Source organism: Balaenoptera musculus, chromosome 1 (genome assembly GCF_009873245.2).
Source record: "Balaenoptera musculus isolate JJ_BM4_2016_0621 chromosome 1, mBalMus1.pri.v3, whole genome shotgun sequence".
NCBI lineage: Eukaryota > Metazoa > Chordata > Mammalia > Artiodactyla > Balaenopteridae > Balaenoptera > Balaenoptera musculus.
In genome coordinates this window covers 5566745-5594309 of record NC_045785.1, presented here as the reverse complement: position 1 = coordinate 5594309, position 27565 = coordinate 5566745, and the positions used below count along the sequence as shown (strand labels likewise).

The window sequence follows — 27565 nt, the reverse complement described above, 5'->3', positions numbered from 1 at the left end:
CCAGCACTGTTCTAGATGCTCATCTTGGTTCCCCTCTTTTAAGCTGCTGATTTTCATAGTCTGGTGATTTATTATTATATGTTTATATTTATAAATATTGTTCTGATTGCTCAGAATTAATATCTAGTATGGGCTCCAACAGAAATTGTTTAAAACAGGGCTTTAACTATGGCAGGTCAAATCTAGCTAGCTGTTTGTGTAAATAAAGTTTTATTGGCACATGGCCCACTCATTTGTTTAATACTGTCTAAGGCTGCTTTTGTGCTACAAAGGCAGACTGAACAGTCATGACAAAGTCTGTATTGCCCACAAAGCCTGAAATATTTACTATTTGGCCCTTTCCAGAAAAAATGTGCCAACCCCTCATCTCAAGTATTATTTGATTTCCTGGGGAAGGCCTCCCCACAATTGTAGTGGTTGGTAGATCAGTAGCGGGGCGCCCACCACGCACCAGGGATGGAAACATACTGGTAAGCGTGCATGATTCTTGTCCTGTGCTAAACAGTGGGGGCTGGTAGGAAGGGTCCCCTGGGATGCAATGAACAGGAGTGTTTTAGCAACCAGACCTATCTAGGAATGTCGTCTGGGATACGAGATCCCCAATCATTTCTACAGGCACAGGTGCCCTAGTGAATTTCTTATGGGAGTTTTCTCCTTTTATATTTGTTTTGGATTCTATCAATGGGAAGAGGGAAAGAGAGGAAGTCAGACACATGTTCTGAGGATGCTCATTTTGTCCTCCCCATAGAGTATATTTTAATTAATGGAATTTGCTTGTTTAAGAGCCTAACCTCAAATTTACTTCAGTATGTATTCTCTTAATCTGTAACAAGTGTGACGCCCTAAAAGGATCCTGGATTTATTATAAAAGCAGTCAATTGTCAGCTTTAGGGATATTCCGCTGCACCTCATGAGAGCCTCAGACGATAGATGCCTTTACAAGGACTAGATGCTTGTTGTGCTTATCAAATCACTTACATCATTCAAATTCTACCCACAGGCCTCCTGTTTTAGCCATTATCAGGCTGTGACTCTCACTAGTACTTAAAACAGCAAAATCAGTCACCCTGGATGCAAGGAGGAAGCAAAAGACTTATTGTAGGAGTTTTGAGGAGCTAGTACAAGGCTCTACTGAGATCTGCGTCCCTGGTATTTAGGCCCTGTTCACAATGCTTGAGTCACAAGTGAAAACGTGGCCCAAGTAAAGAAGACAGTCCAAAATTCTTATATAGAAGCCCAGACTTCGAACCCTTCACTGGTGAGAAAATGACATGACCTCTCGAAATTGGCAGTAAAGATCAAGGAAGCTAGGACGGATGGACCAGCCTCTGCAGGTTTACCTTCCCCACGCTCACCTGTATATCATCCATGGGCTGTGAGCACTCCTCACTTTCTGCACTATCACGATAGGACCCCAGCTCTGTGTTCACCACCTCTCTGTTAGCCATCATCAGGACACTCATTGGTTCCCGTGGACGCACCTGTGAAGGTGTTGCATCCTTTCCTACACTGGTCCCCTTCGGATTTCCAGTCACCTGTACTGTAGACACACCAATGTAAAGATCTTTGGAATTCCACTTTACTACCGGCTGAGATCCAGAGGCTTGGAATCCTGCAGTCTCTGGAGTGGGAGGGGAGATTTCCCGGCTGTAGTCCCTCACTCCTTCACTGGGGCTGATTCTCTCGGGGACAGACTGCTTAGAACTAGGGCTCTGCTTCCTGATATTTGGCTGTTCCAGACTCAGTGCAGTGGAAAGCAGCTTCTCCTGCCTTGCCTGGAAGTACTCAGGGTTCAATTTATGCTTTTTGGGAGCTGGATAATCTTTGTGGCTCTCACTGCTGTAGTAATTAGAGGGTTCAGACCGAGGTCTTCTCAGCTCTGAAAAGTACAGTAGAAAGGATAGTCAGGACAGGCGATACGATTAGGAATCCTAAAGAATTAACACTTTCTCTATGCCTGAGAGACACAAAGCGCAAAGCCAGAACTCAAGACATGTCCCTCACATTTCAATACTCCCCAGCAGCATATACTACATTCAGATAATCCTCCTCCAAAATCTGTAGCTCTTTCTTGCACGAACATAGTTTTTTTTTTTTTTTTTTTTTTTTGCTACTTTCTGCAGTTTTGGGGTGGGATGGGCCGGGGGAAGCACTAGGCATTCTAATAACTAAAAGGAAAATTAGAAACACTAAAAAAAAAAATCCCCAAACCCTTAAATGTATGTGAATATCTTATGGACTTTTCTGAGGGTAGCTGCATGAAAGCAAAAGGGAAATCTGCTGAGTTCTGAGACGTCATCATTTAAAATGTTTACCTGGATTGGTACTTGCAATAACGGTGACTCCTTTGGGTATTTCTGGGGAGTTGATGGTTTCGCTGTGCCACTGGGTCATCCAGCTCTCTGCACTGGGTTCCTCGCTTGGAGGACAGTGGATTCTGGGGTTCTGTCCAAGCTGAGCCTGTTCGTTCCTCTGCAGGTGCTCCAGACACTCTGCTAATTTCACATGACCCCTTGACCTGGCAATTCCCAAAGGCAGCCTTCCTAGAGAGTCCGGAATAGAGATGGCCCGACGGTCCCACTTGTACAGCACGACAGCTGCTTCTAAGTGCCCGAGAGCACATGCCCACATCTGAAAAACAGAGAGACAAAGTGAGCTTCCTCAGTACGAGTTAAAAAACATACTTGACTTTTGCCATTGCTGCCAATTGACAAACTGGTCCTTGGCACCGATCTCAATGGGGCCATAAAACGTTACCATTACAAAGTAGCTCCGATACATGTCGTATGTTCAATGAGGGATAATACAAAGGGAACCAAGCACATCCCTATGCCAGCCTAGAAGAACAGTTCGGGGAATAAATGAACCCATTTCTTACCAGAGGAGTACAGGAGAAGTGGTCCACATTCAAGGGGTCAACCTCCAGTTCCAAATCAATGCTATCTGCATGCTTTGTGCTGGAACGAACAGCACCAGAAATTACTGCACAATGAATCCACGTTAAAAAATACCAGAACGTTATGAAACTCACAGAGATGAAACCAAACTGGGCGTCTCACATTCCTGGAGTGAAGAAATACAGCCCCAGACTCCCTAGGGTGTTCTGGGCTCTCCGTTTTGCCAGAGACCCAGGGGAAATAAAAAGTCCAATGTTGGGGCTTCCCTGGCGGTGCAGTGGTTGAGAATCTGCCTGCCAATGCAGGGGACACGGGTTCGGGCCCTGGTCCGGGAAGATCCCACATGCCGCGGAGCAACTAAGCCCGTGAGCCACAACTACTGAGCATGCGCGTCTGGAGCCTGTGCTCCGCAACAAGAGAGGGCGCGATGGTGAGAGGCCTGCGCACCGCGATGAAGAGTGGCCCCTGCGTGCCGCAACCAGAGAAAGCCCTCGCACAGAAACGAAGACCCAACGCAGCCATAGATAAATAAAATAAATAAAAATTAAAAAAAAAAAAAAAAGTCCAATGTTTAGTTCAGCATCTCACTCAGGACTTCTCGGGCAGAAGTTCATAGAACTTCTTGGAACTGTCCACAGAGAGAGCCCTTGGCTCTCAGGCTACCACGCTCCCCGAATGGCCAGATTTCCCTCCACCAGTGGACACCCTAAGAGGAACGCCTGTTGAGGGGTGAGGATGACAGCGGCCGTCGGGCCCCAGCCTTACCGCCATTTGATGAGGGTCTGGATGAGGGTGGCGTAACCCTGGGCCGCGGCCAGGTGGAGGAGGGTCATTCCACGGAAAGTCTTGGAGTGGATCAGATGCTTGGACTTTGCCCAGCAGGCGCGACTCATCATCTTCTCGCACACGACAACCACGCGGCTCTCAAAGCAGCTCCCCAGGGTCCCGGGGCCAGGCGCGCACTGTAATAAAACGGCACGCGTTCCGATCGGAGGACCAAAGGCCCTGCAGCAAGTCAGCGTTCGGATGACGGCGTGGGAAACCAGTGCTTTATGATTTGCAACAGAAAACGGGAAGCATGAAGCTGAAAATAAGACATCTCGAAAGGGAGAACAGAACGTGTTGCGTCCAACTCAGCGGCACATGTCCACAGCCGGGCACATGGTAATTTTCTGTAACTCTAAGGACGTCAGAGTCTGTCCGCTGCAGCTGACGCTCTGATTGTGAGCTTTGTGCTGATCCAGCTCAGGGAAAGTATATACTGCTAAAAAGGAAACGAACAGAAAACATGGCCCCAGCCTCCCAGGTGAAGCAAACACTGCAGGCAGTAAACTGTCAGGGGAGAGCAAGGCAGGGTAACTTATGCTTCCACCACCGGCTGCCTGGAGCTCTTGACTCCCCTGCTCCTTCTGAAGGATTAGATGGGGATTTTTCTCCCTAAAGAAGCACTTAGAAATATCCAGTAATACATTTGCAACAACACGGATGGACCTTGAGGGCGTTACATTAAGTGAAATGAGTCAGAGAAAGACAAATACTGTATGATGCCACTTATATGCGGAATCTTAAAACACACACACACACACACACACACACACACACACACACAAAAGCCTCCTGACTTCATAGATACAGAGAACAGCCTGATAGTTGCCAGAGGTGGGGGGAGGAGGTGGGCAAAATGGGTGAAGGGGGTCAAAAGGTATAAACTTCCAGTTATAAAACAAGTAAGTCCTGGGGATGTAATGTACAGCATGGCATTTATAGTTCATAAGACTGTACTGCATACTGGAGAGTTGCTAAGACAGCAGATCTTAAAAGTTCTCATCACAAGGAAAAAACAATTTGTAACTATGTGTGATGATGGGTGTTAACTAGCCTTATCATGGTGACCATTCTGCAATGCACACAAATACCGAATCATTATGTTGTACACCCGAAACTAACATGATGTTGTATGTCAATTATATCTCAATTGAAAAAACAGATTTTTAAAAATCCAGTAATAACCCAGTCCTTTATATAAAGCAAAAAGGACACTGGGGAAGGCATGAGAGACCTCGAAATTTAAGCGTTCTTGCTAACAACAGAGGCACACGAGAAAGAGAAATTCACTCATGTTAGCCACCTGGCTTTCTTCTCTTTTTTGTAAAAGGAGGTTGTGAAAGAAGAAAAATAAAATCAAAGTTAGGAACCTCAACAGCTTATCTGAGTCTCTGCTCTAGCACGTTTACGTTTCACCCCCCCCCCCCACCCCAAATAAATGGCCCTTCTGGTCTAATTCTCCTCTCTGGTATTATTTTAAAGGTATTTTGTCCAGTTACAAACCCCATGAAATTCAATTACTACAGAAACACTGTTGCTCCTCATTGTTTTTTGTTTTGAAATCTGGAAAAAAAAATGCCTGCAAAAATAAAAAAGCAAAGGATGGCTATAATGTCACCCTCACTAGAACTGTCGTGACATGTTTAGAGGAGCACAGTCGGGCAACCCTGACCTGCAGCAGAATGACCTTGACTCGAAAGGCCCAGGCACGGCTGCTCTATACACACCAGACAGACACATTCAGGGGCACACGGAAGTCACTGGGCAGTGAGCAAAGAGGGAATTTCTTTGCATTAACAAAAACAGTTCCATCTCTATCACATAAGGTAGACACAGATATTTATTGAAGCCAACTTAAACTGATGAAAGAGTATTCAATGGCAGTTAGTATGGGATCAGACAACAGGCCAGTTGCCAGATAGCTGAGCTATAAAATGACACTACTCTCCATTTCCTTTATGCAGCCTTTGTTGGTGAAAGAAAAAGGATTTCATGGGAATCTCTTATTTTAGCCATGAGATAGGTAGTAAATAATGTTTACTTCTTTTTATAAAACAGTAGTATCAGGCAGACAGGAAGCCTTAATAATATTTTACTTTGTGCCAAGTCTTTCCTTTTCCATTGATTTCTGAAGATAGGAGAGAAATAAGAAGGAAATTCCCGGAAAAAGATTACTTTCGGGGGTGTGGTACCGTATGCTTTGTTTTCATCTATTGTGATGAAATAGATGTGTTTCATCTATTATTAAAAATATTACTAACACTTGATATTTACAAGGATCATAAAACTCCAAATGTTCACTTAAAAATGTAATTGTTCAGAAAAAAATCAACATTCATCTTGAAGAGGAAGAGGGGGAATTATTTGAGGTTTTTAGGTGATGTCTCAGTGGTGGAGGTAAGAAACACCATCAGTCCTTTTAAATTCATTCTAGGGGACTTCCCTGCTGGCGCAGGGGTTAAGAATCCGCCTGCCAATGCAGGAGAAAACGAGTTTAATCCCTGGTCCGGGAAGATCCCACATGCCACGGAACAACTAAGCCCATGCGCCACAACTACGGAGCCCACACTCCTAGAGCCCGTGCTCTGCAACAAGAGAAGCCACCACAATGAGAAGCCCATGCACTGCAACGAAGAGTAGCCCCTGCTTGCCGCAACTAGAGAAAGCCCGCGCGCAGCAACGAAGACCCAACAAAGCCAAAAAAAAAAAATTAATTAATTAATTAATTTAAAAAAATTTATTCTAGGACCTCCTGAAAAATAATTTCTGCCTAGGAAACTTCCCCAAAATGAAGCTCCTAAATGAAATTGACATAAAGCCTTCAAGACTAATGGGACTCTAAAATAATATTTGATGATTTCCCTGTACCTGACAATAATAATGCATTCATCACGGAACTGATGAAAAAGCATATGTAACAATGACAGAATGTATAATGTTCTACTGTTCTGCACTGAAAAATTACCGAAACAGTTTCTCTGGGCCCTTATAAAACAATTATGTTCTCTATTTATACTTGAGATAAAGATAGAACACAAAACACAAAATAGGTTCTAATTGAACTCTGAGCCCAGTGCATCTGAGTCATCTCTTGGCCTCTGTTCTGTCACTGGATGCCCGCCCTCCCGCTGGCAGCTAACTGCAGTGACTTCTGAGATCAGTAAGTGATTTAAGGCTTAGGGAGATGAACCACTGAGAAGCCCCACAGTCCAAGGCTTCTTCCCCAGCACACGGAGTTGAATACTCAGAAACACAGGGACTACAAAGCACCCCCCTGCCTTTTGCCTCTTCCAGGAAGGGCGCCAGCAGCAGCAGAGAAGGGACTTGTGATCGACGGCCTCACACATCGATCAAACATTAGACACCACGAAAGGCGACAGTCCGCGCCGACTCGTACCTGAGCTTGGCTTCCTCCGTTCCCACTCCCGCTGCCCCCTCCTCCGTTCCCCTGCTTGTGCTGCTGGGACCCGGTCATCTCAGCCATCCTCCTTTCCATCTGCTCCAGTCGCTCAAGGATGGACATCCTGAACTGGTTATCTAGGGCAGAACAAGGAAGAGTGAGGTTGTGTTCTGGAAGAAGGGCCATTAACACGTGGCCTAGGCGAGCCTGCAGGACAGCCATCCAAGATGGCCACCAACTCAACCAAATCACACGGGGTTTGTCCAGGCTGGATTTCTCCAGCGCGGTAGTGACCCTGACACTTCACACAAGCCTGCAGCCTCGACAGCAGCCCACAGTTCTCAGCTGAAGGAACAGAAAACCCCTTTTTGTCAAGGTCCTGGTTTCAGGTTCCTGGACCTCATTTCTTTGGCAAATTCCCCAATGGAAACCGTGAAGAGAGATCTGGTAGATAGGCCCCTAGAGCAAACAAATGAAATGAATAAAATTTAATTTAAATCACTGGAAGAAAGCAATCATTATGGGAAAGAAGAACACACACAACCCCACACAGATATAGATATCTAGATTTTTTTTTTTAAAGTAGTATCTTTTACCCACACACTGAAAAAAAAAAAAAAGATTTTGTTTTCTGATCCAGGCTCTAGCCACAGACACACACATACATTAGAGCTGGGGTTAGGTAAGAGCAAATGCAAAGGCCCTGAGGCAGAACGTTCCAGGAGCAGAAGCCATGTGGCTGGACCACAGCAGAGAGGAGAGAAGATGAAGCTGGAGAGGGGGGTAAGGACCAATCAGGACACAGTTAAGAACACTGGCTGTGCCATATAATAGCTGTGTAACTTTGAACAAAACCTTTGGTGTCTCAGTTTCCTGCACTCTTAAATGGGGATAGTAACTGTCCTTACCTCCGAGGGGTGTTGAGAGAATTTAACGAAGTAACAGATGAAAATGCTCAGGACACGGGTAAGTCCCAGATAAGTGTGCCAGCCATCAGCGTCACCTTGTGGCATGTGAATGAAATGTCTTGGGAAATTGATCAAACAGCTGTGACAACATAGTTCTTCCTCAAAATTGCTAATGGCGTCACTATTCTCAAAATACAGCCAACTGAATCATGAAAAGGAGTACCCCCGGAGAAGAAATATTTTATCAGCGTTCCTTGCCATCCTGACTGTAAATCCTGACACTAGTGAGTAAAGCGTATCGATCCTACGAGAGATTAAAAAGTGGACGGAGCTAACACTTACCGAATCCGTGCCGGTCACTGTGTAAATAACTTTACAAATGTTAACTCATTTACCCTCACGGCCATTGTGTGAGGTCGGTCCTGTCACTGTCTTCAATTTACAGATGAGGACACGGAGGCATGAAAAGATACCTAGCTTATCCGTCTCCAGGACCCGGAGCTTAGCCCCCATGTGACAACAGGAAGGGAAAATTATGGGAAGAAAAGATGCAAAAGGATTAGACGGTCTTACCCAAGGGAACAGAACTTTTTTCTCAAAGTAAAAAGAGAGTAAATACCTGTTTCACGGGGAAGTTTTCAATACTGAATGTCAAATTGATCTCACTTTTCTAAACCACAAAAGCAAGAGGAGGTAGACTGCTTTTCAAGAATTGTGGTATTATTTTCTTAGTAAGCTATCTCCAGGAACAACATGAGAGGAAATAATCCTTCCTCTTTAAAACTGAAAGGTAACGTCTCTGTTCCAATTTCATGCAGACAGATGTGACGAACTCTGAGGACCCTCTAAGCATCTCAGTGGCACAGTCACGGGTGGGGGAGTAACCCTGAATGGATCTGCTTGTGATGCACTGGCCATGGCCGTGGTCATCCTGTGACCACTAATGGAAAACCAAGTGACTTCAGAGTTGATTCTAGAATCCTTACTCCATGCCCTCCTCCTTAGAAAATGGAAATTTTGTAGAATGTGGGACTTCTCCATCTGGAGCCAACTGAGGACAAAGAATTTTACCTTTTAAAAAGAGTGTGATTCCAACTGGAGCAGCGGTTATCCTTCGTGGTCTGTTTATAAACCCTCCCTGCTCCCTCTTGATCCTGCTATCCAGACAACCACTCATCTCTGAGCCCACCCAGAGACCCTCACTCATCCCACTGAAACAGCGTAAGCCTCTATAGCCAGGTTCTGATGATTTCTTCTGCCAGCCTGCAAATCTTGCATCTATTAAGTGAGTGTTCAGAATCAGAGTCGCTTCTCTCGGAGATCGGCTTGCGCTTGTCTGGAGCACAGTGGCCAAGGTTAACATGCCACGTCACGCCAAGGGGCAGAAGGGCACAGAGCTCGCCACCCGGCTGTGCTCAGCCCGTCGGGGTGGCTCTGTCCTGGCTGCGGCGGTGACAGCGCAGGCAGCCCTGGCTCGTCCCCCCAGCTCCGCCCATCCCCCACCCATCCCCTGCCAAGCGTGGACACGGCAGACCGACCCTCCCCAACATCACGGAGCCAGGCCCTGCCCATGCATCTCCCCGCCAAAACACTGTCACCACGACGCCTTGTCTGCCCCAGGGGTCACTGGCTCCTGCTCCTGGGCTGCGTGTCCAGCTTCGGCGCCACAGTGGACTGTGCAGTCAGCTCTCGCACGTGATTAAGCTGCTCTGAGAAGCACTTCGCGAAGATACTCAGAAGCAGTTTTTTGCCTCTTAAGAAAATTATATCGTGCAGAACGGCATCTCTGAGCCTCTTGACTCCAAAGCGGGGAGGTAGTGATGATTAAAACATTAAACAACTGAGCTGGCATCCCAGAGAGTCAGGTCTGTGCCACACTGTGAATCAAGAATCGGAGCCTTTCTGATCATATTTCCTTTCCTCTGTAAGGCTTCCTCAGAAGGATAAAATGATGGTCTCCACCTCTCCGTGACTGGCAAGTCAAAAGCAACAACTTGATGCTTGTTTCGGCTTTACAGCTTTATTAACTAAAACATTATTGTAAAACACTTGGCAAATTCAGAGCTCTCTCTCATCTTAATTGTATATTGTGTGAAATTATAGGATGAGGGTAATACAATTAGAAGCAAAAAACTTTTTCTGATCAAAAAAGTACATTTAAAGATCTATTTGTTCGTGCACAAATATTTATTGAGCACCTACTGTGTACCAGGCACTGGGGGATGGCTTAGTGAAGAGACCCCTGTGCTCCTTTGTTGGCCAACAAATAATTTCTGCAGCCTGAATGAACCTGGGTTGTTAAATTAATGCACTGTGGAGGCGGGGAGGAGCGGAAAACAAATAACGTACAGATTGAGGGGGCTGATGAACTTGGCCGCAGTCTTGCCCATGACGTTTCAAACAGAGCCAACAGTGATTCAGCTTTGAGGGGTTGCCACCCCGCCGTCCTTAGGACAGTCTGAGTGAAGTGACTGGACTGCTACCTCGTGAGACCCGGCTGCACGGAAAGTAAGCTGAGGGCACCCACTTCCCGAAGCACGTGAGCCTCCAGGGTTATGCGTCTGGGTCCCCCCTGCGGCGGCAGCGGTGTCTGGGTGCTTACCCTCCGGCCCGTGCCCGCCGCAGGCAGTGTGCCACCCGAGTGGAGGCGTCTGCTCAGCCTAGTGGTTCTCAGGTGTCAGCAGGCATCAGAATCACCCCGTGGGCTTCTTGAAACACACTGGTGGGGGCAATGCCCAGCTTGTTTTGGTGTGAGTGTTGGTGTTGGTTTTGCTAGGTTTGGGTGAGCCTAGAGGTTGCATTTCAAACACGTTCTCGGGTGATGCCGATGATTATGGTCTGAGACCACCTTTCAAGAACCACTGCTCTAAGACCCCAGCCTCCTTCCTCGAGAATGAATCCTCTTTCCACCCCAGTGCTTGTTAAAGAAGGACCCCAGGACCACCTGCTCGAGCCGAAGCACGGGTTCCCACCCAATGTGGACACGCAAAATGTCACCTCCTGTACATCACACCCGGTCCATCCACACGGGCTCTGCCAACAGCGTTGGGCTGTACATCTTCTCAAGCACACAGCAATTCAGACCTGACGACACTCAAAAACGATTTAAAATCCACCTCCTTGTGCTGCTCTCTGCAACTAACCAGGCACTACTCTCTCATCCCCATCAAATCTTACCTCTTTATTACTTTCTTCTTCTTCTAAGTGGGATGTCTTCCCAGGTGTCTGTCTTTGCCTCCTGCTTTTCTCTAAAGCAGTTTATTTACTTGCGTGGTTTCAGGGAATGAGATCTTTCAACTGTCACGCAGCAATTCCTTCCCACTACATTCAAGACACACGCACCCACCTACCTGTACCCCAGACAAAAGGTAAATGATGCTGATGGCTTTGCAGCAAGTCTGGCTCATGATTCATTCCAAGCCTCTTCCCGAGCCTGTTCGAGCTGCACCCCTTTTAGCAGAAGCAGCATTTCTAGACTGGGCGGCGATGATATAGTGGAAAGAACACTGGAGTAGAGAGAAGAGCTCCAGGTTTAATCCTGTCACTGTGTGACTCTGGAAAAATAATGACCACTTTGCACCTCAGTTTTCTCTGTAAAATGGGAATATCACTATCTGTGCTGCCTGTGAAGATGAAATAAACCGAATTTTTAAAAGTGTTCAGACTCTCTTAAGTCTGAACCACTATTGGACAGGGACCTTTTACCCAGTCATACCTCTGGAACATTAAAACAAATAATAAATGTTTTAAAATTTTTGAATAATTGAGATTCACAGATGAGTTGCAAAGATGGTCGAGTTCCCACATACCCTTCGCCCAGTTTCCCCTAATACGAACATCTTACGCAATTAGGGTACATTTGTCAAAACTCAGCAACTAACACTGGTATATCACTCCTATTCACTAAATTATAGACTTGAGTTAGACCACACCATCAGAACTGAATTAGAATTAATGTATTTTTTTCTGTTCCAGCATCCAACCAAGGATACCATGTTGCATTTAGCTGTTAAATCGCCTTTCTCTTCTCTGATCTGTGACAGTTTCTCAGCACTCCCTTATTTTTCACAATTTGAGCAGTTTTGAAGACTACTGGTCAAGTACTTTGTAGATGTCCCTGCCTTGAAGTTGGCCTGATATGTTTTCTAATGATTAGACTGGAGTCATGGGTTTTTAGCAAGAGGATCACAGAGGGGAAGTGCCCTGCCCATCACACAAGCGGGGGTAAATGACGATGTACTGCTGATGTGGACCCTGATCATTTGCTCTATAAATCTAGAGTGCTCCATGATAAAGTTACTATTTTTCTCTTTCCATACTCTATCCTTTGGAAGCAAGTCCCTAAGTCCAGCCGAGCAAGGGGAAGAGAATTAAGCTCCACCTTGTGGATAGAGGAGTATCCACACATATTATTTGGAGTTCTCCTATAAGGAAGATATGTCCTTCGTGGTTTATCTACTTGATCAACCTTTTATCTGCACCAGTATGAACTCATGTATATTTATTTTACACTTTGGTCATCATCCGATACTACATTAATTGCCCAAATTGTCCCAGCACGGCCACTGGGAGCTCTTTCAAGCTGGCTCCTGTGTCCCTTGGACATACCCTCAGCCTTTTTTCCTTCTTTTTCGAGCACTTCCTTACTTTCTGGCATTACAGGTTGCTCCAGGCTCATCTTTTACTTTCCCTGTCCCAGCCCTACAATCAGCAATCTCTCTAGGGAGCCCTGGTTTCTTTTATTGGAGAATGGCATTTAGAAACCAAGATCTGGGTGCTAGGTGTGCTCATTACTGCTGGAGTGTCACTGCTCCTGGGCCCTCTCAGTGCACAGAGCTAGGACAAAGTTGTAAGTATAAGAGCCCATGTATGTACACGTATCTATAATTATTTTTCTATCTATATGAAAATAAACATGAGTTCATACAATGTCTCCAACTCTAACACAGCACTGCAGCATTCATTCTACCCTTCTAGGGGGCATTTTAAACATAGATAAAATGATGGTGGAAGTAACTGTGTTACCTGGATATAATAAGTCGATAAAATAAATGCTGAAGAGAAATCTTCCTGATACATTAAACTACAAAAAGAGAAGCCTAGGCCTAATTTTTGTATCTCTAAAGTACAGGTACAGGATACAGCATGTAGTATAGCCAACTACTTTGTTATCCTTCAGTTCCTAGAGTTTTCCAACAACACTAGAAAACATAAAGAAAAATACACTCCTAATCCCAGAATAGCTCTGAGTACTACAAAGATCAAGAAGATGAAAAAACATTTCTAGCCAACTGCTGGCCCGCTTCATGTCCCCTTTTCTCTTGCTGGGTGCACCCTGTCCAAGTGTCTCCTTAGGGCTACTGCACAAAGTGTCACACAGCACAGCAGCAGTCATGGGTCATCTCTGCATCTCTCTTTGACAGAGATTCCTAACCCTCAAAGCGACTCATTTTAAAAATGTCCCCAATTAATACTGACCTAAAATTCCTAAGCAGTACCAAAGTTTTAACACAGAAAAAACTTCATGAAGTCAGACACCCACAGTATATTCTAAGTTTAGAAGGATTGGGGTTTGCTGCTGTAAAAATGGAGAATCCCAAGTGTTTGGGCATCTGATGAAAGAAAGCGTCTGTGTCAGGAACCAACGACTAGCTAGACTTAGGTGTTCAGCCGCACCTAGTGTCTCCTCTAGATTATGCACAACTCACTTTAAATCTTGGAACTGATTTTCATGGCTGTATTGAGCAATACAACATGAAGCAATTTCTGACTTTGTATCAGATAATCTTGCTAGAAAACACTTAACTGCCTCCCCTGTGACCTACAAATAAAACGTCAAGTGTTTGGTATGGGAGGGAATGCTCTTTGCTGACAGCCTCGGGCTACTTTTTAGGGGTCCTCTCATACTCACTGTTCTCCAAAGCCATCAGGAATCTTACACGTTTTTGCGCCTTGGGTGATGCCAACCTTTCCCCATGTCCACATGGCGACCTTCTTATTCTTCAGAGTGTGGCTCAAACATCCCTTCAGTTTTATTATTCGTAGCTGCCACTGGGCATCTATGTAGGCCAGACATTCCACATGTATTATTTCTAATCCGGAAAACAACTCTGATTTTCCTCTTCCTTTTACAGATGAGGAAGCTGAGGCTCCAAAAATGTGTTACTTACCTGAGGTCATAAGTATCAGGGCAGGGACTTGAGCACAGGTTAGACTCCAGACCCACGTGCTTTCCAGTCTACCAAGCAAATCTTCATGTCTTGCTCTGTGTCCTGATAGCACTTAGCAAATGAATGTATAGTTATTTTCTTACACATGTCATTTCTACCAGAGCGAGCTGTCTGCACGTCTTGTATCCTTGGTATCAGATACAGAATGGGTGCCCAGTCAGTGGAAAGGAATATTATTTTCTAATTTAAGCTTCTTCAGAAGCCAATTATGGATGAGGTCATCCAAACTCTGGGGCAAGGGCTCTGAGTGACCTCTGCTCTCCACAGTGGGCTCCCAGGGACTATACACCAATTAGCCAGTTTTACCCCTTACTCCCTGGGGAAAGAAAGAGCAGTCAAAGTGATCAGAGCCCAGTGGAGGTGCCTTGAAAGCACGTGAAAAAGCTCTAGGCATTTACCTGGCTGGCTGCCCTTTCCTGGGGGCTCAGGTAAGGAAATAATGTAACTGTGTTGGTGAAGACCCTGGCAGAAAAGCTGAGGAAGATCTGACTCTTCAGAGACACAAACTGGAATTTCACAGCAACGTCACTTTCCTTTATCCGTTGAGCTTCACATTCTAAATACAGATCCCTACCTTCTAGGTATTCCTACTTTTCCCTGGTGAAACGGAGTATTTGGAACACAGTGGCTGGCAGCACACCTTGATCTAATTAGTTACAAAAGTGCTGAACAGGTTAAGCTGTTGTAGAAACATGACATTTTTACCGTGTGAGACCAAAGAGGCATTTTCTAGAACAGCCTCAGAAAGTGGGCATGGATTTGCAGGGCCTGAAAATCAGCCAACAAATAACATCTGCAAACCGGAGCTTGTTATTACAACTGCTTGACCCGGGCCACCGCCGGCCTTGCTGCCAGAGCAGAAGAGAAAGTTCTGCCTTGGCAGGTAAATGAATGAAGGCGCGATCATCAAATACCATCTGCTATTTTAAAACGCGTTATTTGTGGCTTGAGCACACATGTGTCCTCCTGTTGCTATTTGGACTGGGGACCAGAGGCCATGTCTCTCGTTCCATTTCCAGCCCTTGGCTGCGCTGGCAGGAAGGGTTGATGAAGCAAAAGGAGGCATGACTTGGGCTATTTCTGTAGAGAACTGTAACTGCCGCTTTGGAAGCCTCCTGCGTTTTGCAGGACGCTCAGAAAGACGGGGAACACAAAGTCGCTTAATTCCTTCCCAGAGTCGAGGGGCCGCTGGGGTGCACAGGGCTGCTCCTCCCCAGCGAGCTGCTGAAGACGTCCAAGCGCAGAGGAGAGCGTGAGGCCCGGCCGGAGATAAGGCACAAGCTGTACCACTCTGATTTTCCAAAGCAATGGCTAAATTTAGCCTTAGGAAAAACTGCCATCCTCCACTTTTTCAAAACTCCCCAGCGCTATGGACCAAAACACTGGAAATGACATCAGCAATTCTTCTTCAGACTTTCTTCATTGGCAGGGATGTGGGATTCATATTTCTTCTTGGTATGTGTTTCACACTGTTCACAAATTTAGAGTCTTAGGCACGACAGGGAAAAATCCTTTAAGCTGATGAACAGCGGTGAGGAGACAAGCTGTTAGAGGGCTGCAAAGCCAATTTGCAAGGATTTCTCCTTTGAAATCTTTCAGTGCTAGAGCTGGAGCTGCACGGGGGCGAAGATGTCCAACCTCTCCTCCAAGGACACGAAGGCTCAGGGGAACCCAAGGAGCTCAGCTGGATCACGACACGGCATCCAGCATGTAAGGGCACCTGAATTACGCAGCAGCCAACTTCACTGTCAGTCAAGTAGCGAACCAACTGCAGCTCAAGGCAGCAAAACTGCAGCTAATTAGCGTGAGAGCGAAGGAGATCGGGAACTCTGACACAGATTCTATACCTACCGTCACCTAATCTACAAAAAAGGAGCACGTTTCAGGTTCGCTAACGTCCCCCAAAGCAACACAGCTGGAGGTCACTGCCTCAACAGTGTCAGTACCCAGTGAAAATGAGAGAGATCATTATAAGCGCGGATTGAGACATTCTAGAAACGGATGAAGTGACGGAGGAAAGCCTGTTACCGGACACCAACGGGGTCTTTAGAGGGAAAAGCGCTGTAACAGGACTTGGAGATGAACAGCCATCTCACCTGGACGTAAGGATGTGAGCGGGGGATGAACTTTAAATGACTTGCACGGAGGAAGTGGAAAAGGGAAACCCTGCCTTTAAGAACTACAATTGCCAAGACGCAGTACAAAACGCACAGGAACTGTCAAGGGGCGGGAATCCATTAATTAACCGCCGGCAGGTTGTTCTGGGGTGCCCAGCTGTACCAAAAAAACCACTCCGAGTCCTCGGGGAAGCAAGATGGAGAATCAGGGCCAGAAAAGACTCATTCTGCGAATGTCGAATGTCCACTGCACACCCCCTGCTGGGACACCACTGCCGGGCACCGGCCAGGGCCCTGGGGATGGAACGGCAAACAGGACAACTCAAGTTGTTGTGGTGGCCACCAGGGACGCAAAAACCAGATAAGACATAGATAAGCCTTCATTCCCAGAACCTCAGCCTAATGGAAATAAAGGGGAAGGAAGAGAGATCTCGACAGTTCTATGGGGCCAGCGCCTGCCTTCGCTCTGCTCACTGCCATCTTCCCGAGGCCTGGGACACAGTAAGCCCTCAATAAATACTGAACAAGGGACTGATTTCATCTGTTCAAAATAGAAAGTGTGGATTTCAAGCAGAAGAAGGTAAAGGAGACTGCGTAGAACAAAATATTTGTTTCCCTTCATCATTTCTAGGTGACTTTTCTCCAGCCAAGTTACTAAAAGCAGTTGCTTCCCTTCTCTCGGGGCCATGCTTTCCTAATCCCATCAAACAGATCGGGGACCAGGCATCTGAAAACAAACAAACAACTAACTGAGACCGGTACATGATAACGCTTTCACCTTAGCAGCTGTGCTTTACAAGGTTGGGATGGAGACGATGGGGAGAAAAGTTGAAAATGCAATAAAAAAGAAAACTGTGAGTAAGATGTGTTACAAGGTAGGGCAAAAATGTTAAAAAAAAAAGATGTTAAACAAAGATGTTTAACAAAAAAAAATGTTAAACAAAGATTTTAACAAAAAAAAGATGTTAAAAAAAGATGTTTAACAAAGATGTTAAAAAAAAAAAAATCCTGGCTGCTTCTAGTGAACGCTTCTAATCATAAGAGATGTTATTTGCCCTGAGTTCCTGGTGGTTTTCAGTATCTGACTGAAAAACCACGTGTCCGGGATTCTAGTTCAAACACTCCTTCTTTCGCTGTTTCCAACTCACTCTCCATAAATTATTTAGAGCTGCTGCTGGCAATGCTTTTCTTCCAGGGCTAATTGTCGGGATGCCACCTGCACAGATGTTCCAACTGTCCTGCTACCTCGTGAGAGAGTTGAAGTCCAAGAAGTTCCACAAATATGTATTTTTTTAAACACTGGATTCTACAGAGAACTCAAAAGTGTATTAACTACAATAATTTTTTTTTACAATGCCATAAGATTCTGTAAAAATCTGGAATAAGTATAGGCGAAGAAGTCCTTTCCAAATCAAAAGACTGAAATGCCTATATTTTAAAAGTAGTAGCTGTATTACTTTAAAATACTGGATGTATTAAAAAGTAAGTCAAAATAGATAAAACGATCTAAAGATACTATTTTACAATTTATCATAGGCCTTTCTGACAAATAGAGAAATCTTTTAAAAAATCCAAGTTATACCACTTTAACCATTTTATACCGAAATAAAATATTTCTCCAAGGGAACCACCGGAGCTGTAGAAAAATTTTAGCCATTAAGCTCCTTTTTAGTACCGTCGTGATCCCTGTGAGGACCATTTTGTGTCCTGGCTTCAGACACCACATAAAAACACATCAAGGGCTGCTCTCCTGTGTCTGCAGGCTACTTGCTTCCGCACTTTGAGTTTGGGAGGCTGTAACTTGGTACTACATTTCCCATTAGGGCTCCACCCCTAAACCAGAGTCATCTTCAAAATTCTGCAACTTCCAAATGAGTGAGGCCTGAATGAATGTATTAGTGAGGCCGCTATTCAAACATCCCTTGGATTAGGTGAAAAAGCTAAAAACAGAGTGATTTTCACAAAATGGGGATGCAACTTGATTTCATACAGTTGTGGGGTTGTCCCATCTTGCTGTCCTCATGGAAGTCCCCAAATTGGGCTTATTTAATCACCCCACTCCGAGTGTATAAGTCTCCGACGTTCGAATGAGGTCCGTCCCGAGAGCGCGTTCGTTAAGCCCAACTTTTTCGTTAAGTACAACAAAGTTAGCCTAGGTACCCAACTAACACATAGCTATATAGTACTGTACTGTAATAGGTTTATAATACTTTTCACACAAATAATACATAAAAAACAAACACAAAAAATAAACATTTTTAGTCTTACAGTACAGTACCTTGAAAAGTACAGTAGTACAGTACAACAGCTGGCATCCAGGGGCTGGCATCGAGTGAACAGGCAAGAAGAGTTACTGACTGGAGGAGGGAGAGGAGGTGGGAGGTGGTAGAGCTGAAGGGTCGTCAGCAATAGGAGACGGAGGGCAAGCTGCAATTTCACTCACGCCTGACACTGATGGAACAGGTTCTGGTTCCTTGCTGGATTCAATTCCATCTACCCTCCTGAAAAAACGATCCAGTGATGTCTGGGTAGTAGCTCTTTTTTTCTCATCATAGATGACACGGTAGCACTGGATCGCATTCTGAACGGCTGCTGCAACCTTCGTGTACCGTTCTATGTTCAGGTCCTGTGCCTCAAACACTAACAGTGCCACATCAAATAAAGAAAATCCCACGCCATTTCCTGCGTCGTGAATCTCTTAGGTTCTTCAGCTACTTCTTCTTCCTCTTGTCTCTCTTCATCCTTTCTCTGGGCCTCCGTTTCCATCAGGTCTACCGTCTTTTCGCGTTGCTCCACTCTCTCAATTATTTTCACTTTTGTTTTCCATCGTGATTGCTTGGAGCTTCTTAGCACTAACAGCTACATCACCACTGCTTTTACGCTTGCTTCCGCACATCCTGGGCTTGAAATAAAGACACTGTACTACTGTACTCTATACAGTACTATAAAGTACACAAAAGCACAACCACTTGTAGAGGATACATGCACATGACAATGTATGCCAGACACGTGAACTTACGTGATTGGACATGCGAACACACGTTCGCATCTTTAAAAGTTCACAACTTGAAAGTTTGTATGTAGGTGACTTAGCGTAGTTGATCTAAAGGTTCGGGAGCAGTTAAATGATGGAACAAAAGGTCAATAACTAACTCAAATGGCAGTGGGCGCGAACCCTGGGACGCATCGCTCGCAAATCCCTAACGCAGCTTCCCCTCTCTTTTCTCCCCTCTTCCTCTCTTTCCCGATTTCCCTTCCCTGCCCTAATCCATTCCCTCTCAACCTCTCTATTTCCCTCCCTGCCCTCACTTAACTGGAACCAATCCTGGATCTAGGTATGTCTCTTTGAGGTGGCTGATAAAAACACTCATGATTAACGAGATGAGGTAAGACGACGATTCATGAAGAGAATAAAATAAAGCTCAGGTAAAGCCGTTATACAGAAAAGACATATTAAATCCTCTAAAATGGTTAACTGTGAGTCCCAAATTTGGCTGAACTTAGCAAACAAAGCAAAAAGGGAGGCAGTCAGTTTCAAGATCACTGTCAGTTGCTGTGGATAACATGGCTCTTCCAGGTACTAAGAGCTGAAAGAAACGTCTCCTACAGATGCTTATTAATAAGAAAGGCTGTGATGCAACGGACCTCCACATCCTTGCAATAAAGGCAATACTGGGGGACTTCCCTGGTGGCACAGTGGTTAAGAATCCACCTGCCAATGCAGGGGACACGGGTTTGAGCCCTGGTCTGGGAAGATCCCACATGCCGCGGAGCAACTAAGCCTATGCGCCACAACTACTGAGCCTGCGCTCTAGAGCCCACGAGCCACAACTACTGAACCCACAAGCCACAACTACTGAGCCCGCGTGCCACAACTATTGAAGCCCACACGCCACAACTACTGAAGCCCGCACGCCTACAGCCCGTGCTCCGCAACAAGAGAAGCCACCGCAATGAGAAGCCCGCGCACTGCAACAGAGTAGCCCCCGCTCGGCGCAACTAGAGAAAGCCCGCGTGCAGCGACGAAGACCCAACGTGGCCAAAAATAAATAAATAAAATAAATTTAAATAATAAAAAAATAAAAGTAGGTGAGTTGAATGTTTTACATTTCTTGAAGGAAAAGCTTTCTCTAAGTTAGTTGGTTCTTAACTGTTTATCATTAACTCTCAATGGATTTCTCTTCTGCAGGCCCTTAACTTTCAAAAAGTCCCTTTACTGCAATAAAATAACCTGTTCTCTTCTGTTTGGGAATGAACACATCTGGAGTTAGCGATACGGCAGTGTAATGTATAGGGCATTTCTTTCCACAATTCTTGACGGAAAGAGAGAAGCTGCCAATTTTTAAATCTATTTGACAATAAACACAATCAAGTCAGCTCCCTGTTTACAAGGTGGATCCCTCCATATCTCTGGGCACCCCCGGAGTGACTGCCCAGGCCTGCTGAGTGATACCCCTAGGCTGACATAAAACATACAGATGAGGGATATTTAAGGGAAACTGGACTTGGACGTCCCTTGTAAGAAAAGGACCCATACCAACGATTCTTACCCTTGATGTTCATGGGCTCTTAGACGGTGATGAAAGCTACAAATCCTTTCCCAGAAAAATACATACATACAAAGTTTTGCATGTAATTTCAGGAGACTCAGAGCCATGGGACATCTATGGATTCCAGGCTCAGAACCATTTCACGAGGTAACATCTCAGCAGACCATAAAAACCACATGTTGTGTTAAAGATGTTTTGGAAACACTGGGTTAAACACCACTAAGTACATTTGTATTTCTTTAACATATGACTTTTCTGAACCTTATTATTCTAACGTGCACTCTAAATTGCTGGGGAAAGCTACTGGTAGGTGTGTCTCCTAAACTTATCTGAACCTTTTTTTTTTTTTTGTAGGGGGAGCTTCTCATAAGCATGTCCTGTAAGTAACTCCCACAGAAGAGTTTAGGAACTGAAACTAGTCCTAAAGAATACCATGAGATAGGGCTTCCCTGGTGGTGCAGTGGTTGAGAGTCTGCCTGCCAATGCAGGGGACGCGGGTTCGAGCCCTGGTCTGGGAGGATCCCACATGCCGCGGAGCAACTGGGCCCGTGAGCCACAACTACTGAGCCTGCGCGTCTGGAACTTGTGCTCCGCAACAAGAGAGGCCGCGATAGTGAGAGGCCTGCGCACCGCGATGAAGAGTGGCCCCCACTTGCCGCAACTGGAGAGAGCCCTCGCACAGAAACGAAGATCCAACGCAGCCAAAAATAAATAAATAAATAAATTAATTAAAATGAATCTGTCATGAATACCATGACAGTCTCTGAGTTATGAAATTCCTGGTCCACTTTCATCAACCACAGACCCCAGTAAGGTTATTTAGGTTAATGATGAAGGTCCCCCAGGGACTAGTATGGGAACCCGACCCCAGATCTGTTCCCACCGCCTCCTTTCTTCCTTCTTCGGAGGCTCCTCTTCTTACTGCTTATGGTTCAGTCAATTCCTCCTCAGACAACCTTTGACACGTACGTGACCACCTCTTTAACCCACATTCTCCTTCCCTTTTCATTGTTGTAACTCTTCGAGATACTAAGAAGGATTTCTCTCACTCTCTCTCTCCCCTTTGTTCAATTCAAGAATAAAAATATGATTGTAATTATCATGGATAATAATAATAATGGGTTATATTATCAAGAAACTGAAGTTATTTACTCTCTCTGGGTTTATTCCTCTAAAAAGTTAGAGAGCTAGACTTTGTTAATTTCAGAGAATCATTTTGGGTTCTACCCTGTGAATTAAGAATCTTCATCAAGAAGTTTCCCTTGACTGAAGTTATTTTACATATACATTTATTTCTATTCAAGCCGCATATTTAATATTCAATATTCGAATGTGAAGTTCATTTTTTCATTTGTTTTGGAACATGTAAGTGTAGGCTACGTATTTATATATCATGCAGATTAGGTAGTTCAGTGTTTGACAGTTTATATGTGATATATGCATGCACACACACTATTTTCATTTTTTTCTCCTGCAAATTCAGAGTATCTGTTATGGATTCAAAAGGTTTTAGTTCTCCGTCTAGCCTGGGAACCCACCCACCATTTGTTGCACTGTTTATCTGGGAAATATTATTCAACTGATTTATAAGCTTTTAGAAACATCATCAGCTTTAGGCTGGGCCCTTCCTATTTTTTACATTATTAGATAAAACATCTTTCACACACATACAAATGCCAGGGGCATTGATTCTGGCTAGAATGGAATGAATGGTTTCTTTCACTAGCAAAGACAAAAGGGTATTTAAAGAAATTCTTTGTTGATTATTCCAAACCACAGAGTGAAATATTAAGGACTTGAATCCTATTTTCTGAAAATGGTCCTAGGGATTGTTAGTCAGCACCCATTTAAAGGTCTACTGAAAGGTAACGATTCTGGTGTGTCTTCATTTAAAATGGGACCGTGAAAACGAAAGCATGTTTGAAAGCCTTGTTATGAGCTTCTGCGGTTTCAGAACGAAGGGTGCTTTCTTTGGGAATGTGATAGTTAAGGGTGAAGATTAGCACAGTACACCTGCCCAGAATCCTTTTCCCGGTCCCTGGCCATGGCACCATGCTTCTCATTTGGGAGATGCGCTATGCTCAGCTCAGGTGGTTCTCACCACAATTCTTGTCTCCAGGGGTGGTGAGCCAGGTCTTCCTAATGAGAGTACTACCCCTCCTTATTCAAGTGATTGGACACATGAGTCAAGCTGGGCCAGTAAGGACAGAACATTTCCTGGAACTACTGGGAAAGAAGTGCTGTCTTCCTGGAGATATTTGCTAAACTGGCAAAATATAAGCCTGGAGCTTTGAGCGGGTCATCTTGCTATTGCTCCAGGAACCCCTGCCCGAGAATAAAATCAACAGAGAGGAGAGGAGAGCCAAGAGAGGGACAGACAGGTTTCTAATGACATCACTTGAGCATCTGGAACCAGCTATACTTAAAGACAACACCAAAACTGGACTTCATGAGAGTCAATAAAATCTTTTTTACAGAAGCCAGTTTGAGTTGGAGCTCTGTCATCTAAAGCTAAAGGAAGAGCCTAAGGTGAATCCATCAATGTGGATCCTTTTAATAAATAAATCCTGGTTAAATTCTGCTTCCACAGACACACACACACACACACAGACACACACACACACACAGACACACACACACACAAATCAATATCATTAAACAGACCTTAGTGGTAGTACATAAGAATCATTTGAAGCTCTCTATAAAACATGGGATAAATTTTGGCAGAAATAAGCTGTCATGCTCATTTGAAACATTCTGATTACCCAAATAAATCAGAAAAACAGAGAAAGGTATACTGAGCTCCTGTCTAGCTGGCGATCTTCTGTTGTTGAATTAAATACCTTCAGAAGTATCCTAACTCATTCACGCCTTAAGTTACTGCCAAATTGACTATCATACTACAGTTACATCCCACACAAGAGAATCATTACAGAACACTGCGATTTAAAGAGAATTATGAATTATCTGGTCCAGGGGCTTTTGATAGGTTTTGACTGTGGCCCACAGAAAGAAACAGAACCCAGTACACACACACATACACGCGTGCGCACGTGCGTGTGCACACACACACACCCCTGAAACAAAAACTTCCCAAATTGATACTTACCCATACTATGAGCAGTGCATTCTGATTTTAATAACTGATGATGTTGACCACTAAGTTAATTTCCTGAGCCACTACTAATAGGCTTAGAAAACAGGTAAGGCACTGATCCAGGACTGTAAGGTGATTTACCTACGATTTCTCATTTACTTAGAGACAGAGCTAAAACGAAAACCTAGTACTCATCCTACCATATTATATTCAAGCAAACAGTTGTTACCTCTACACATTCCTAGACAGCAAGCTTCTGGCCAATCTTAAGAAATCCCGAAAGGCGACTAAGACCCTGCTATTTTACACTGACACAGGCCAAGACTTTTAGGGCCACTTCGAGACCACTTAAATGGCAACCCAAATCCACTACGGACCTTGAATGGACCTGAATGGGAGACCCTGTGGAGTTTGTGTCTAAATTACCAACAGGCAGGACTGAACTGAATGCACGAGATAGGATCAGAGTCGGGTGTGTTTTAGAACTTTCTTGTTAACGTTCTTCTCACTCTATCCAAGGAGTAACACCATGCATATAATTTTCTGGTTAACTAACAGTATTTATGAAACTCCACCTCCCAGGTTCCATTGCGCTAGGGGTAGTCGGGGAAGATACAGCTTCAGTGCCACCCTGCCCAGCAAAGAGCTGCTCATCTAATCTGGGAGACGAGGGGAAAGGGTTCATTAATGAGATCAGGCGTGAGTTAGGCTCAGAGAATAAGGAGGAAGAATTTTAAATGGAGAGCGGGAATGCAATACACGCTGAGTAGCTGCTGGCGGACGGGGGAAGGCGGACTAACAGAGTGGGAGCAGATTTGGAGGGTGGTTAAAATCAGAAGAAGAAAGGTGAAGAAACATAGACTAACTGGTCAATTTTGGTACTTGATAAATGGTAATTTAATATATTTGGAGGCACTTATAACAAAGAAAAGTCGGTCTTTTGACTTCAGGACAATCCACTCAGGAAGGGTTAAGGCCATCACTGATGACCTTCATGATCACGAGCTCCAATGTCCTCAGGTGAGGGGTCACCCAGCAGGTTCCCAGCTGCTTCCTAAGTGTTCATCGTGACCAATGTTAACATGCAGTCTTTAAGGTAATTCAATGCAGCGTGTCTAGACTTCTCCCACCATCACTCAAACTTCATTGATGGCTGTCAGAATTTCCATGGAATATAAGAAAACGCATGGTGTGTAAGGTGTAATAAAGACAGGATTAAGCCTGTGTCACTTCTTCTACAACTGACAGAGAGCCTAGAAGGCAGTTCATGGCCTGCCTCTAGAAAGTGTGGAAGGCTTTATGGAATGAATGTCGTTTACTAACTTCATTCGTCCCCATTTCACCTTCCTGGACCCTCACTTTCCTTTTGCCTACTCCCTCTTTATTTCACCTATTCTCACTGCTTAATATGTATCTCTGTAAGCTCCCTTAAACCCCCTTTTTAAAAAAAAAGAAAAAAAAGGTTAGGTGTATGCAAATAAACTACATCGCGTGTGGATGTCAAAAGCTTTTTGGCAAAGGAATATATAACTGAAATAAACTCCCAAATATTCTGCTTATATAGTGTGACAAGATGCCACGGTTGATATTTAACAATGAAGACCTGGCACCACTCAGAGGGTCTTCTTTCGAAAAGATCGATGGGATACAAATATTAACCCACGTTAAGTCAGAGAGAGCAAAGCCCTTTAAATGTGAGAAGATACAGCAGGCACAAAAAAACAATTGGGAAAGGGATGGGGAAGTAACACTGCTAAGGTGTGCCACCTGTTACCCATGTTTTCTAGGACAGCCCAACATGAACGTCCTGCAGCAGGGCCAGCTGCTGTTACAGGCAGGAAGGCCCAGCAGAGCCCTCCACAGAGAACCAAAGAAAATAATGATGTGTCTCTACGTGTCTATCACAAAAGCGGAAGAGTTAATAAGAATCCTTAAAGGATACAATGTTGTTATTAACTACTGCATTAAATACTGTGTTTCCATTCAGGTTATTTGGAACACAATTAATTAGAATGCCTGGGTCCAGGTCCCTTAGGAATTCCACGCAGTCCTCTGCTGTTTTCACCAATCAGAATTTATTTGGGAAATGCATACCCTGTAAGTAAATGCTATTTTCTAGAACATTAAACATTATTACTCCCGAAATCTAACACTAAGAAAAAGAGAAACATAAGCTTATTTGCTATCGTCTAATTTTGGTCTTAAAATAATAAATATATTTCTATAAACAAACACCATGGAAAGCGCTACTGCTTAACATATTTCTTTTTATCAGGTTCCCAAGCAACAGTTTCTCTATATGACAGATTCTGTAGGGAAACTCTCCAAACAATTCCTTTAGCCAGAGAGAGAAGAGGACTCCTTCATATACAGCCAGCCATTTTACCATATGTGACACAACTTTGGGGGATCACAATTTTTAAATTTCAGGTTTTGGCCCCACTGATGGGAAAAATATAATGCATTCAAACAAATACACGAGGCACTTCATAATTATCTGAGAGCACTTCTCATGTTTACTGTATCTGCTTTGCTAATTATATCAATATATTTCAGACTAACCAGTAGAAATCATACCAAGCAATGGTGGACAAAATCCAAAACAGGCTTTAAGACTGCCATCATTCCCTGGTGAAGTAATTGATTAGGAAGATTATTTGCAAGAGTACTATATTTTCGGAAATTTGATGCCTGCAGAAATCGACGAAGATTGAAAAATGGTCTCAAACATTTGACCACCATCAGGACCGGCCCTGACATTGGCCCATACCTAGGAAACCAAAGCAGGAGAGATCTTATAAACGCAAGAAGGCCACGCGGAGCCTGGCTGGTGGAAGCAAGGGTCAATGCGCCTCTCCAGTCCCTGCTCTGCAGGGAAGCAAAGCTCCCAGGAAGTTCTTCCAAACCTTTAGTCTCTGAACTCAACCAACTTTCCCCGCCGTGTTCTACGCACGGATTAATAAAACGTTCATTCACTCCATTGGCCTGCTAGGAAAAGGCAGCCTCCAACCGCCTTGTCCCGCAGAGGCGTCTGGGGCCGAGGGCCAGTCTGTCCCGGCCACTCTCCCTGCCAAGCGGGCACTTGTCCCTGCTGCTCTCCTCTCGCCCTTCTCCCCGTGGAGCGGGCGCCTGGCCCCGCCCCTCTCCCCGTGCCCCAAACAGGGGGCACCCGGCCCCGCCCCTCTCCCCACGCCTGGCCGCGGGAGCGAGCACTCGATCCGAAAAGCCCGCCGCCCAGACGCGCCTCGAAAACGAAAACCAGCCGCCGGCCCCACGGGCGTCCGCGCCGCTCGCGCCCGGCCGCCCCCCCGCGCCCGCCCCGACACGGCCTCTCCCCGCACGCGCGTCCCCAGACCGCCACTCACCCAAACACTCCCACGAGCTCGCGCGCACACGCGTGTTCTCACACCCACGCCAGCCCCCACCGCCTCGCAGCAACACGCGCGCGCGCTCCCGGCCTCGCTCCTCCCGCTCCCCCACTAGCTCCACGAACACGCGTGGTGCCATCCCCCTCACCCACGCTCGCTCGGTAAACACTCCG

The 27565-nt window shown here is 45.1% G+C and overlaps 1 protein-coding gene across 9 annotated transcripts in view; it reads right to left on the bottom strand.

Moving 5' to 3' along the window:
* CAMTA1 (calmodulin binding transcription activator 1) overlaps positions 1-27565 on the bottom strand; it is an 875067-nt gene that overhangs the window by 23048 nt on the left and 824454 nt on the right. For 6 of the 9 annotated variants that reach the window (XM_036854334.1, XM_036854351.1, XM_036854359.1 and 3 more), the window contains 5 exons: positions 7120-7259; positions 3663-3859; positions 2879-2957; positions 2316-2631; positions 1356-1879 (listed from right to left, as the gene is read on the bottom strand). In XM_036854334.1, coding sequence (XP_036710229.1) covers positions 1356-1879; positions 2316-2631; positions 2879-2957; positions 3663-3859; positions 7120-7259 — 1256 coding nt within the window. Of the gene's footprint in view, positions 1-1355; positions 1880-2315; positions 2632-2878; positions 2958-3662; positions 3860-7119; positions 7260-8030; positions 8087-26715; positions 26795-27565 lie in introns of those variants that run through there. The other 3 variants (XM_036854368.1, XM_036854375.1, XM_036854394.1) reach the window with 2 other exon arrangements.